Source organism: Dysidea avara, chromosome 14 (assembly GCF_963678975.1).
Source record: "Dysidea avara chromosome 14, odDysAvar1.4, whole genome shotgun sequence".
Classification (NCBI taxonomy): domain Eukaryota; kingdom Metazoa; phylum Porifera; class Demospongiae; order Dictyoceratida; family Dysideidae; genus Dysidea; species Dysidea avara.
In genome coordinates this window covers 935409-948143 of record NC_089285.1, presented here as the reverse complement: position 1 = coordinate 948143, position 12735 = coordinate 935409, and the positions used below count along the sequence as shown (strand labels likewise).

The window sequence follows — 12735 nt, the reverse complement described above, 5'->3', positions numbered from 1 at the left end:
AGCAAGAATGTCTGATCCTCTGAGGAGACAGCTCAAGGAAGTGGATGAAGAAATTAAGCAGCTTCACATCACAGTTGAAGATCCATCTTCAAGTACACATTACAAGGAGAAGAAAGACCAGGATCCTGTAGCCTCCTTGGTTATCCCAAACCGGTTATATCTGTTATGGGAAAGGAGAGTTTGCCTGCAGAAAAACCTTGGTGTTAGTGTTTCTAAACACTCTGACATGGCAAACTCCCACATTGAGAGGACCCACAATGTTACAATTCGGAGCTCAGCAACAACTGTTGAGAAAAGACTAGTCACAGCATCAAACAAGTATGAATTGAGTGACAATACATGTACTTGGATTAATTAACTAATCATTCATATTTCATACAGGTTTCTAAGAAAATACCATCAACAAAATAAAAGCTCGACCTACCGTAACAAATTTTTACAGTGTAGTACTAACATGTTGCTATATAAGAGTGAAGTGGTGGACAAACCAGTGTTTAGCATTCCATTAGAATATAAAGGTACATTAACAGCTGTCTTAGAAACATAGTAAAATAAATACAGAGTGATATACTTGTAATTACAGGGAATCCGTATGTAGCAGTTGAACATCGCCAAAGGAAAAGAAAGATCTCCAGTATCACTTGGGCCCTCCATTAGCAAGGATTGGCTTGTTCATTGAATCAGTACAATTGATTACCGAAGAGCCTCCAGAACCTATAAAAGTAAAGGTTGATCACGATGATAATGCAGAAGCACATCACAGACAAATGGTCGAACATCTGACATACCTACTACTAAAGCATGGTGTTTCCATGGAATTTTACCATGAGGTCGCCATGAGCTTCAAAGATCTTCCCAGATCCTACAAGGTAAAAAGACATACAAAAATAGTAAGTGCAGTGCACTACTGTACTTCACCTTACACTAGCACACATCATAACATCTGTAATTTCCCTTTACAGCTAAAAAGATTCAAGAAGAGCATAGAGGTTCCTAATATCATGAAGACACCAGGACCATATGATGGGGCACAGTTTGATTTTAAAGATATTTTAATCAAATTTGCTAAACTAGAGGTAAGTGTATAATGTTAATAATCAAGTGATGAAACTAGAACATAGCCACTTAGTAAGTTAGGAATTTGGCCTTTTCAACATAAAATAAATCATGAGAGACCAGACACACAATTCATTACAGTATTTGGGAATAGAAATTGATTTTGATCCAGATTATCATGATGTGTAAGTGCCTACTTTAGCTGTATAATTACAAAAAACAATGTGGCTAATATTAATCACTTTGTTACCACCTTGTATAATTTCCATGTGAAACATCATCAAATTATACAAATAAGTAAATTTACATGCATACAAATTCTACAGATAAAAGAAAATGCCGACTACTATAGCAACAACAAGTTGTTCATGGTCAAGGTATCAGGTGATGGGGCAAAGTATAGCCACGCCTCAAGCTTCTGCTTGCTATCTTTTACATTCATACGTGATGATAGCAGTCTCAGCAGTGTTGGTAAGTGTTAAAAGATGCCCATCAAGTGTACACAAAAATGAAGCCAGTGGTTTAGAAAATTTCTCATTCAGATGTACACACCATAGCAGCCATAAAGAGAAAGGAAAGCTATGAGGCACTAAGAGATGGATTTGCAGATGCATTTTCATCAATCAACAGCTTGATAAGTAAACCCCAGATTAAAGTTGATGGGGATACTTATCATGTTAAAATCGTGTTCTGCGCTGATTACAAGGTATGTACGATTATTTAGGGTAAATTATTAATTCTTTTTCCTTCACAGTTCCTGTTACTCACAATGGAAATGAAGGCAGCGAACTCAAACAATTCATGCATCTGGTGTACAGTCAGCGAAGGCAATAGGTAAGAAAGACGTTGTGGTAACAATAGCTTTAAGTCTATAAAACATACATACAGTTATACAGAATCAAGTTCAATGAGTGACATACTGTCTAGTTGTTTGAGTTGAAGAGTAGAAAAGCAGCTGTTTAACTGCACATACATGGATAGAGTCATTTACCAAAGTAAGCTCTGAGGAATATCCAGTTTCTGATGGATATGACCCCGAGAAAGTCATCCCATATATGCACTTGATGGCCATGCATGTTCCATCTATGATTGGGATCTATGGGAATATTAAAAAATTTTCTTGCCAAGGTATCATACGTACAGTATGCATACTTGAGTGGTATTTTATGAATGCTACTCTGAAAATATAGCTGTGGAGAAGAATGATAATGCAAAGAAAGTGTTCTTCCAAGGCAGCAACCGGTGGGATCCCACCACTGATATGCTAAAAGCAGAGCATAGAATACACACACTAAAGCACTGCGAAAGGGAAACACGACCTTATGAGTAAGTATTTTAAGGGGAGTATATACACAGTGGAATGGACTACTGGAATGGTGGAATACTGGAATGGATTTTTTTAAAGTTCAATATGTTTTCCTCACCACAACACTTGTATGACTTATAACTCAATACTTTGTTACTTGTCTGAAATAACTGTCAAAATGAAGGTTCAGTTTAGTGTGCAATGTGCATGACACTGCCACAGCTTGCAAGATAGTCCCGTTTCACTTTATCCAAAGATTTTTTGCTTAGGCTCCTAGGTTAGTCGTAAACACCTCGAACAGGCTCTGCCTTCCATGTTCGCCAGTGCCTAACTGGTTAAGTTGATAATAAATAAATGAATATTTCCACGATAACCGTTTCTTATTAACGACAACCGGTTCTTTTTGTGTCTGCTTTTGTGGGAGATCTCTAGCCAATTATTAACCCATTAACAGCTGAATTCCTGGAGGGAATTAAAAAAAAAAAACGCATGACTCAAGACAAGCCTCTTTTCTAAGCAAACAAACGGTTAAACCCCTTGGAAACCATATATCACTATGTTCCCCATTGACCAAGGAATACAACTATATGCAATTTGTTGCCATAGCAGCAACCACATATACATTACAATATTTTATAACTTCGTATTTTTATATGCAAACGGTAAAACCATACTTGACACAGTTATTCTAACTTTAGACAGCTAACAACAAACCTTACTTCATCACAACTGCGTTGTATACGCCGATGGGTGAAGCGCTTCATTTCCCAGAGAGCGGATGGCGATGTTTCAGGTAAGCGTATTCAGCCATAGATTTTTGATATGATTGCCGTACGCGCATGCGTAAATACTCATGCAATAACAATGGCGTCGTCACGTTTCACAAATTCAGTGATGATAGAGGTCATAGCAGCAAAGGAACGATCAATGACGGAGCGATTTCTTAGGGGGAAGTATGAAACAAACGAGTCTCTCGAAGCAGATCAATGGTATCGTGATGTTTACGTGAGTGAATGGACGTATTTGTATTGGTTATTGTTTACTGGCTAATATAGATTAGTATACAAGCAATTAGCATTTGTTACAAAACATTATATGCAAAACAATAAAGTGCTGCGTACTAGTTACTACAGTTGGGCTAGCTAGTGTTCCAGTATTCTACCTTTGTGTGATAAAGTTTGAAACATTCCCTATCGTCACTTACACATAAATGTACATTACAGTAAGAACATTTAAATCGAGTTTCATGCCTCAGTTCACTTCTAGAAAGATGTTGCTTGTTCCTTGTCATGTTGCACACTACACATTCAAGTTTCTTTGTCTGTTGTATAGGCCAGTGACCAAGATTCAAGTTCAGTCGTGTTTCACTATGCTCCCCACTCTGCTGACGACCAGCTCGTTGCCGGAAACGATAAGGTCCAATTAGCTGATTGGCTACTACAATGCGGAAGCTAAGATAACTTCGCTTTCGTCGACTTGGATAACCAGCATACAGTGATGGATTGGAGTACCTCTCTAAGATGTAAGCATTGTAAAGAGCACATTCTATCAGGTGAGCAAAAACTCTTTTCCACCACTTGCGGGATCTTCTTCCCACATTATAGTATCCTATATGCTGATCACTGCGATCCACCCCTCGCATGTACTGCTGATAATCAGGCAGCAGTGGCGGACAAGAAACATCACTTGATGTCCCATCAGGATTAGTACGTCGGACTGTCTCTCCATGTGATGCCCCTTCATGAAAGGTTGATAGAAAATAGACAAATCTTCGATCATACCATGCTGCTGCAAGGAGTGGACCATTTGATAGGTAATTATAGTATCCCCTATCTTCCCTTGTCCTTCTAATTATTGACTTAGGAAACCCTGTTCTGTTTGTTCGAGCTGTCCCACAAGCGTTGTTCTGATCTTCATACAGGGCCATGTACAGACGAGGGCTGGTATAATAATTGTCGGTGTAAACTTCATGCCCTTCAAGTCCATCCATAAGTTCCAGTACAACTCTTGAACAAAGCCCAATATCAAGGTTTGACTCCATGTTTTTGCCTGTGTATATTTGCATTCTGTATATGTACCCATTTGTTGCATCACACAACACAAACACTTTTATCCCCCAGTTTGTAGGCTTGTTTTTCATATATTGCTTGAAGTTGAGACGACCCTTGAAAGGAATCATAGCCTCATCTACAGTCACAGCCTGGTGAGGTGTGTAATTGGAAGCACATTGGGCAGTGACCAAGTTCAGCAAGTTTCTCACTTTGAAAAGTTTGTCATGTCGTGGATGCCCTGCTGGATGTTGCTGTCTATTATCAGCAAGATGAAGGAAACGGTAGATCTGGAGAAACTTGTCTCTACTCATTATTTCTGAGATACCAGGAGTACTCAGGATCTCCTCATCAACCTGCCAGTACTTCCCCCTAACCTATCATAGTAGGTTATAATATGGAGAGAGAAGTCTTGTTTTGTCAAGACAATATACTACACAAGTACAGGATCAGGAGTACGGGTGGACAGTACAGGAGCCCTAGCAAGACTTACGGTAATACAACAATAATAATTATAGTATGCAGAAAAGTTTAGTTTAGGCAAACCAATAGATCCCAGCTGGGGAGGCTCTAGAATTAAGAGTATTGTATGAACAGGAGACAGCAATGAGAATCTTATAATCTTCTTTGTCACTTTACAAGCATTGGCCACTTGGGTGATTGTGTTTGGCATAAAATGGCCTAAACAGCCAATCTTAATGGAAATGTAATGAATATATAAGCCAGAAAGGTGAAGGTCATGTTGCAAACAGCTATACCAATCTTCCTTCTGAACTCTAGTAGTCGAAAGATGTTGTTGGGTATTGGCAGGGATAGTTAATTCAAACTAACAGATGGATTTATTGGAACCAACACCAAGTGAGGCCTGCTAAGGGTGTATCTTGAATTCATAATATCAGCACTGAATACATACTCTTGATATTATGGTCGAGCTTAAGCAGCTGCATTCAGTGGACACCCAAGGAAACTCCCGGCTATAGGGTTATATTATAGTATTGGACACACACAATGTTTCTTTCAAATAGGCACAACAATATTCTACCTCCATGTACTCACGCTCAGTGACTGCAACCATTTATATAGCGCAACTGTGAGCTCCAGTGTCAATGGTCTGATTCAAGAGCGTTTTGAAACATCTGTCTTCTTCCCATCTAACTTTATTAAACGTCTGTACTACAATGAATTGTAGCATTCACATCAAAAGATATTCGTTACCAAACTATTCAGATATGGGCGCTTAATTTTTGATTTGGCATGAAAAGGCGCTTAATACTCTGATCCTCTTCTGTGATTGGGTACAAGTTCCCGCTTCTCTGCAACAAACTATCAATCCTTGCGATTGGTTATATTATTGTTTCCATGGTTTGTTTATCATTCTTCTCATTCTACTTAGCAACAGAGAGAAGTGAGTTGCTGTTTTAGTGTCAGAGTAGAAGCTGTACGTTTAGTATTTTTAACATGTCTGCAACTGCAAGTACGATAGAGTACGAGCTTGTGGAGGAGGAGGAGATGGACGAAGCTAACTCTGAAGCTTCATATGCTTCTCTCCATTCTTCTCCTCCACAGGGCAATGACTCTCAGCCTGAGAGCTCTCCTCCTCGTTCTCCCCATCCAGAAAGGGGTGAAAGTGAAGGAAGAGGACGAAGGAGGAGGCAGCGTGGGAGGTACCCTGCCCCTTATCCACCTAGGGGGAGAAGAGGTGGTGGAAGGTATGTGTGCTCTAACTTTATTTGGTTTAAATTTAGCTTGTGTGCATGCATGTGTTTGTAATTTAGTTAGCTAGGTAGTTTAATGTTATTGTAAAATTCGTTCATGTCCTGTTCTGTTTGCAGATGGAGAAGAGGCCCAGATGGGAGGGGAGTTTACAACCCACAATCAAAAAGTACTGAAAACTGTCTCTAAGTCACCGGTAAAAGATAGAAAAAGGCTATTAGTCACAGGTCAAAGCAAACTTTCGGCGGGTCAAGACTTTGACCGCGGTCGCTGATCCACCTACAGCGGGTACCTACGTGACACCCCCTTGAAATTAGAGATTTGGAGCATCTCATTTAAGAATTCGGCCCAGCTAGGCCAACTTCTTCTCACAGTCCAAGCCAGGCCTTGTGGTACAAGGAGGTGTCATGTAGGCTCGCGCTGTAGATAGATCTGCAACTGCGGTTGAAGTGTTGACCAGGCAAAATGTCACTTTGACCTATGCCAGGGTGTTTTTTATCAGTGTTTGACCTGTGACTTCAGTGATTCTTCTTCTTGGTGTGTGCTAATGTCAAACATCATTACAACGACAGCGAAATGTCTGGCTGAACTTTGAACAACTTTTTGGAGATCCTCACATCTTGTGAGTTATGTATAATTCCGTAAACTCCCCCACTATAGAGCTATTTTGCGGCCTTGACCGTTGACATAGAGAGTTTGACCACGGTTGCAGCAGATCTACCTACAGCAAGAGCTTGAGTGACACCCCCCTTTTTGGTGTTTAAATTAGCCATGGCTTACGATTTAAACGACCATTTAAACGACGGCCATGCCATTTAAACGCCATCCTCATGTGCTGCCAATGTTACAGGCAAGTAATTTCATGTTTTGTATCGCTTCTGGTGAAGGGCCTGATCTACTAAGATGTGAACCAGGTATATACAGAAAGTAGAACCTGTAAGGAGCCAATGAAATTCGAGTACTGCATAGCAGGTTTTTCTGGTGGATAAATTTACGTGCAAAAATAAAACCATGCAAAACTTATTCTCGTGAGGTGGAAAATCCGCGACATTAAATTCCTCACATGAATGTATTGCTCGTTGAAATAAGTGTTCGTGTACTAGATGGAATGCAATGAAAGTGTGAAATAAGTGTGTTTCCTTGTAGCCACGACAATTAGTGTGAAGTTCGCTGGGAAACAGGGTAGCAGAGCAGCTGTTTGTGCTGCTCAGTGAAGAAACATGTCATTGCTTAGGGCTCAGCTTACAGAAGGAGAAGGAGCAACTGATCATGCTGTTATAAAATAAAAAACAAGCTGTTATGTACATAAACAAGCACCTGGTTTGTTGGCGAATGTTCCAACAGTACACATCACAACAATTTTACAGGTGCTAAAAAAAAACAACAAGCAAAATACTATGTGATAAAATATGTTGCGAATTTTAATATTGCGAATTGCCCCAAATGTAAGATTAAAGTCTTCGAATTAAAAACCTGCTATACAGTATTTACCTTGCTGTGGTCTAAATCAAGTGAAACAATTGTAATGCTAATTAAATTGCTAGGCAATTATCTTGAATGTATCCGCGAACAAGCTGAAACTGAAAAAGATCAAAAGCAGAAAAAGAAAAGGAGGCTTATACCCAAAGTAATTTTATTGTAAAACTTGCATATCTCAAGTGTGGTTATTTATTTTATAATGGTAGCACGATGATGGTGAAAAGAAGAAAAAATTGGTCAGTTGTTTTATATGTTGTGGTTAATGACAATTATATGCGCATCTGGTATATGAACTACTGTAAGCTTAAAAATCATGTGATACAAGTGAAGATCCTTGCTCATATTCACTCAGGCTGTATTCTCTAATGTATGACAAATTCCAAAAAAATTGTGTTGCTGTTAGAAAATGTGAAGTGAGTGGAATTCTAATTCGCGAGCTTTGGTAACTCTTACGTACATAGTCTCTGATGAAAAAACATCCCTAAGGAGGCTTGCCAGAGGAGGGTGGAAACGGCCTGATGTATTTCTTTGACTGGACTCGTGGACTGAGCTGGAAACAGCTTCTTAACAATAATCCAGTCATTGCTTATCTTTCCCTTACAAAAGGTCGTGTGTGCAGAATATTCACATAATGTACTCATGCCTATATACTGGTAAAGATAGAGGCTATTGTAGCGTAGATTTATTCCTTTATCGCTCCAGTGTTTAGCACTAGTGTTTAGGCTTCAGTGATGAGCTATTCAGTATTCTTATAGTTGTGATAGTCATGTAGTCTCATACCGCCCAGGCTTAATGTCGAATAGTAAGTTTCTACTGATTTGTAGTGAACCCTACATACCATAGCTCTACTACTAATGCAAATATTTTAATAGTTTAGTGCGACCTTGACTTGTATGTATGGAAGAGCAGCAACAGCAGTTGTGGCTCTATAAATGGTATCTTCAGCATTACAAGAGATAGAAAATACTAAGAAGCTGTTTCAAATTCAGCCTGCGAGTCCAGTCCATGAAATAACTTCAAGCAGGTGGAAGCTGGAAACGACTAATGTAAAAACTTCATTTTTGGGATGTTTGGTATCATTACCTTCCCAGCTACTGTAGATCCTCACCATTGCTTCATATGAATTCAAACAAATCAGTATTGCAAACACTTTTGCCCTCTTAAAGAATGCCAAAGCATTGATAGACACTAGGCCTATTGACACTTTAAAAATGTTTATAGTCAGCCTGCATGTGCTGCACATTATCCATAACACTTTTACTGTATGGTTTGGTTCTCTTATCAAACTCAGCCTCACTTCGCTTTCATACAGTATTGCCAGTGTGGTAGCATTGGTCATCATAGAGATCCTAAACCATTTGGGAATTTTAACAATTTTGGTTGATTAAAAGGTTAGGCTTGTCTTTGTTAACAAAGAAGTGAGAGGTCTGGTAGCTTCTAACTAAGATTTTAGCCAAAGTGTGGTCCATAGACTTGGATGTCCCTTGAACAGTGGTTGACCATTATGGTGTCCAGAAAGGGAGCTTTGTAATGTGATAGTGTAGTGGCTGCCACTATATGATCATATAATATGTGGCTCTATATACATAGTCTTCCACATGGGTGTGATCTCCACGCCAAAAGTTTTGTTGAAGAGCTTATAGTAGTGCTGGAATAAGTGCATGTTTAGCTACAAGAATATGTTACTGGCTTTTGAGATGAATATCATCTCCGAGCTGGTGAAGCACTGCAACAAGAGAACAGAAGTAGCAGAGTTACAGTAACTTTGATAAATTGTTGCTGAAGCTATCTAGTCAGTAGCCTCTGATACTTTAGTGAAACCGCACTTACCACAGTGTGATTGTGTCTGCAAGTGTACATGCATTTTGTGTAGTGTGGGTGTTAAGAGTTGCTTAAGTAATAAACACTACCCTTAAATAGTGGCTGCCCTTATGTACTTTTGAAACTAGGCTATAGTAGCCAAGGTGTTAACCAAGTAAATATGGTACATATGCTTAACCAAGAGTACCAGTCTGGAAGTGAAGATTAGTGTCTGACATAATTCAGAAAAAAACTAAAATAGGCATATAGTGTAAACAGCACTTTTAATGTTATAGCCTTAGGAAACATATTGTATACTTTTTGATAAAAACTGATAAAGGAAAGCACCCTGGCCTTCCGAAGACATTCCAATTCAAATTTTATTTACTACTCAGTAGACAGACAGGGTTCCAAATCCAAACTCCCTTCCAGAAAATCCTGGCTACATCCCTGAAGAATGGCCAAACCCAAAATGTACATAAAACACTTTACACAGACTCACACACACACACGCACCCACACCACCTATGCACATAAGCATTGTGATGACTTGAATTGAGGCTTTATGTACCTGTTTGATTTTCGGAATTATTTCATTATAGCCATACGTATGTACAATGCAAAAGACAATTTAAAATTAAGGTTACTATGTAAAGGCTACTGTCCACTCAAATACTTAAGTAATGACAGCAAATAGTACAAGTACAGTGCAATGCAAATATTGTACAAGGGAATCGTAACACTGTGCCACACACCAATACTCTATGCACAAAAGCACACTGTAGAATATTAAAAGTACAATGTAGAATAACATATGCAAATAAGCTTTGATGAAGCGTCTCCAGTAAGTTCTGATGGTTTTAAACTTCTTTGCAAATGCCTTGCCAGCTCCCTTAGAACTCACGTGATACCATGTATCCCTTTTAGGACCTGCTGATTATGCTGGCATAATTTTGAGCATAATAGGTACCTAAAAGCATTGAGCATAATGCCAGCATAATAGGTTAAATATTTGTACGATAGTGTAAATTCTTGCTGGAAAACGACAATTGCAAAATAAGATCGATATACTCTAATAGAGCAGTCAGTAACTTTAATAGAACAATCATCACACTGACTGTTCTATTAGAGTATATCGATCTTTTCTCTTACATGTAGACATGCAGCAAGAATTTATTATTTGTGTTCCAGCCACTCATTTTTTTCTTTCTATACAATGTTAAACTAGTAGCAAAGCATATGAACTAAGGCATGAACATTGAGCATAATCGAGCATAATAGGTAAATATTGAGCATTAATTTAAGCATAATAGGTGAATTTTTTAGCAGTGCAGCATAGCATAATAGGTAAAATTATGAGCATAATCGGCAGGTCCCTAATCCCTTTTATCCTTTTTTTTGTGCATGAGGATAAAAAAGTCAGCCCCACAAGATTTGTTCATGATCAATGCCTACATAATATACGTATGTGAACTCACACCAACATGTATGTATGCAAATACAGCTAGCTGCCACCCAATATAATCAACATTAATATTATGGTACCTGAAAACCATGGACTGCTATCACCCATACAGAAATTTCTACTTGTCATGCGATGGTTACAAACTGGTAACATATCTGTGGTATACGTGTGAGATTGTGATTAACTTGTACAAAGATTGTGCATTGCTGGTCATTGCTGCAGAAACTTGTGAACTGATTGTTTTATTGTATGTAAATAACTTGTGAATATATTGTTGTATTGTGTACAAGTATGTAAAAAATATGTGTCTAGATTGTGTGTGTTGTATTGTGTTGTGTTGTGTGTGCATGTGTTGTGTTGTGTTGTGTGTGTGTGTAGCCATTAACTGCACTGCATGTATGAATCTACCATGCACAAGTCCATTTTAAATCTTGCATGCTCACATATTATTTCCTTTACACCGCCGTTGAGTTTAATTTGTTTGTTAGGTGAGCATTTTAGCTATATCTTCATGCAATTGTGTTTACACTGCATGTGCATGTACTATGTTGACAAACTTTAAAGGTATTCTGTATCATCTGTGTTTGCCTTCCACCACTAGGCATCATGTTAACAATAACGTATAAACTAAACGAGAATACACAGATACAGCAAAAAACATGGGTAATTATAAACACCGAGCTCTATTATGGTTGCACTGTTCAATGTAAAACCACACAATGTGATGTCATTGGAATGACCTTTATAAAGATACTCGAATAGAGCTGTTACACAACTCTCAAAATGGTAGTGTGGTTTAAAGTCCATCCTTGTTCCCTTTATCCTAAGCCTGCTTTAAGGCATTTTCTAGTGCAGTTCCCTTATAAGGCAAGGGCCAGTTTTGCAGCCAGAATACATTCAGATGACAAAATACAGGTTGGGTGTAACCTGCAAATAGGAACTGCAATTGCACAGACACACATAGACATACAACCCCCTCCCTCCCCACTCTCTCTCTCTCTCTCTCACACACACACACACACACACACACACACACACACACACACACACACACACACAAACACACACACACACAAACACACAAACACACACACACAAACACACACACACAAACACACACACACAACACACACCGGCACACACAACACACACACACCGGCACACACAACACACACACACCGGCACACACAACACACACACTGGCACACACAACACACACTCACACAGTACTGAATTGTAGATGTGTACAAATATTTAGAGTACATAAGTGTTGAATATCATACTCTTCAAAAATTACTTTGATTTATGCGGACTGAATAGAGAAATCATGTTATATACTATAGCTATACCTAGCTTTAAGTAGTGTGGTGTTAAAGCACATTGATACCAGCTTGTACTTCAACATAAAATAATGGCAACTGAAAGAGTTGATCACATGCTCTCTTTATTCAAATGCAAATGTATGTACATCTGCGTGAAATGTGCCATAAAAGCAACTAGATTAATTTTCCAGTATTTATAGAATGAGTTTAGCGATTCAACTTAGTATACGTATGTACATACTTTTACACATGTTCAATTACACTATAATATGCTTATGAACACATTGGTTATAATCTCTGTATTGTACATAGCAACAACATCAATCTACCTCCAATACATTTGGAAAATGACTGACGAACACCATTCCTAGTTCAGCACTCAAATTCATGACAATGCACTTTTCCACTATTGCATCACACGTAATCATTTCCAGTAGAGAAATACTGCAAGGACAATAATAATTATTATGTATGCAGTTTATATAAATAAGCTTAATTTTCCTACCTTGGCTCACATACAACCAAATGATTAAATAGTTGTGCATT

The 12735-nt window shown here is 38.5% G+C and overlaps 1 protein-coding gene across 1 annotated transcript; it reads right to left on the bottom strand.

The window, feature by feature from the left end:
- Positions 1 to 3500: 3500 nt before the first annotated feature.
- Positions 3501 to 4724, bottom strand: LOC136244843 (piggyBac transposable element-derived protein 4-like). The gene has a single exon (XM_066036389.1). The coding sequence runs from the start codon at positions 4722 to 4724 to the stop codon at positions 3501 to 3503; it is 1224 nt and encodes a 407-aa protein (XP_065892461.1).
- Between the last annotated feature and the right edge of the window lie 8011 nt (positions 4725 to 12735).

Excerpts from the sequence above, each read along its gene's own strand:
- LOC136244843 (XM_066036389.1), bottom strand. The coding sequence starts at position 4,724 with ATGAGTAGAGACAAGTTTCTCCAGATCTACCGTTTCCTTCATCTTGCT.